At 38.3% G+C, this 1,036-nt stretch overlaps 1 protein-coding gene across 1 annotated transcript in view; it reads left to right on the top strand.

The window, feature by feature from the left end:
- Positions 1–262: 262 nt before the first annotated feature.
- The window catches only part of LOC117941055 (prolyl 4-hydroxylase subunit alpha-1-like), a gene marked incomplete at its 3' end in the record, with an annotated part of 3,498 nt that continues 2,724 nt past the window's right edge, over positions 263–1,036 (top strand). The window contains exon 1 of the mRNA XM_034866151.1: positions 263–282. Coding sequence (XP_034722042.1) covers positions 263–282 — 20 coding nt within the window. The remainder of the gene's footprint in view (positions 283–1,036) is intronic.

Raw genomic sequence — 1,036 nt, 5'->3', positions numbered from 1 at the left:
CACACACACACACACACACACACACACACACACACACACACACACAGACCAAGACACACACACAGAGACAGAGACACATACACACACACACACACAGAAGAAATACGAGATTTTGGATATAGTATTGTTTTTGAAACAAAACACAGCAGTTATATATACATATAAATATATATATATTTACACATATATCTATATATATATATATATCTATATATTTGTATGGTGTAGTATCCGGAGTATAAAGGGAAGGACTGAGTCACCGATGGAGGTGAAGACGTCATTGTGAGCCGAGGAAGAGGAGAAGAGGAAGATGTGGATCAGCAGACAGAACCCCCCCCGGCCTGCAGAGAGAGGACGCACAGATGGAAGTAATCAGATTACATCAGTAACACTACTAATACCACACCGGAGGAATACTCTGTTACACGAATAATACTCTGTTACACGAATAATACTCTGTTACACGAATAATACTCTGTTACACGAATAATACTCTGTTACACGAATAATACTCTGTTACACGAATAATACTCTGTTACACAAATAATACTCTGTTACACGAATAATACTCTGTTACACGAATAATACTCTGTTACTAATACTCTGTTACACTAATAATAATACTCTGTTACACGAATAATACTCTGTTACACTAATAATACTCTGTTACTAATACTCTGTTACACGAATAATACTCTGTTACACGAATAATAATACTCTGTTACACTAATAATAATACTCTGTTACACGAATAATAATACTCTGTTACACGTTAAAGTCCTGCAGAAAACACGCTACTGCAGTTAAAGCGTGTTGTAGTATCATCAGGAAAGCTATTATAAAAAGTAAAGAACTCTCACACACACACACAGAGGGACACACACACACACATACATGGACGCACACGCACGCACACACACACACATACAGACACACACACACACACACATACATGGACGCACACGCACGCACATACACACACATGCACACACACACACACATGCACAGACACACAGGCACACACGCACATATACAC

This window comes from Etheostoma cragini, unplaced genomic scaffold, assembly GCF_013103735.1.
Source record: "Etheostoma cragini isolate CJK2018 unplaced genomic scaffold, CSU_Ecrag_1.0 ScbMSFa_4108, whole genome shotgun sequence".
NCBI classification, from domain to species: Eukaryota; Metazoa; Chordata; class Actinopteri; order Perciformes; family Percidae; genus Etheostoma; species Etheostoma cragini.
Note: the sequence above shows the minus strand (reverse complement) of the source record. Positions and strands in the feature narration are given on the sequence as shown.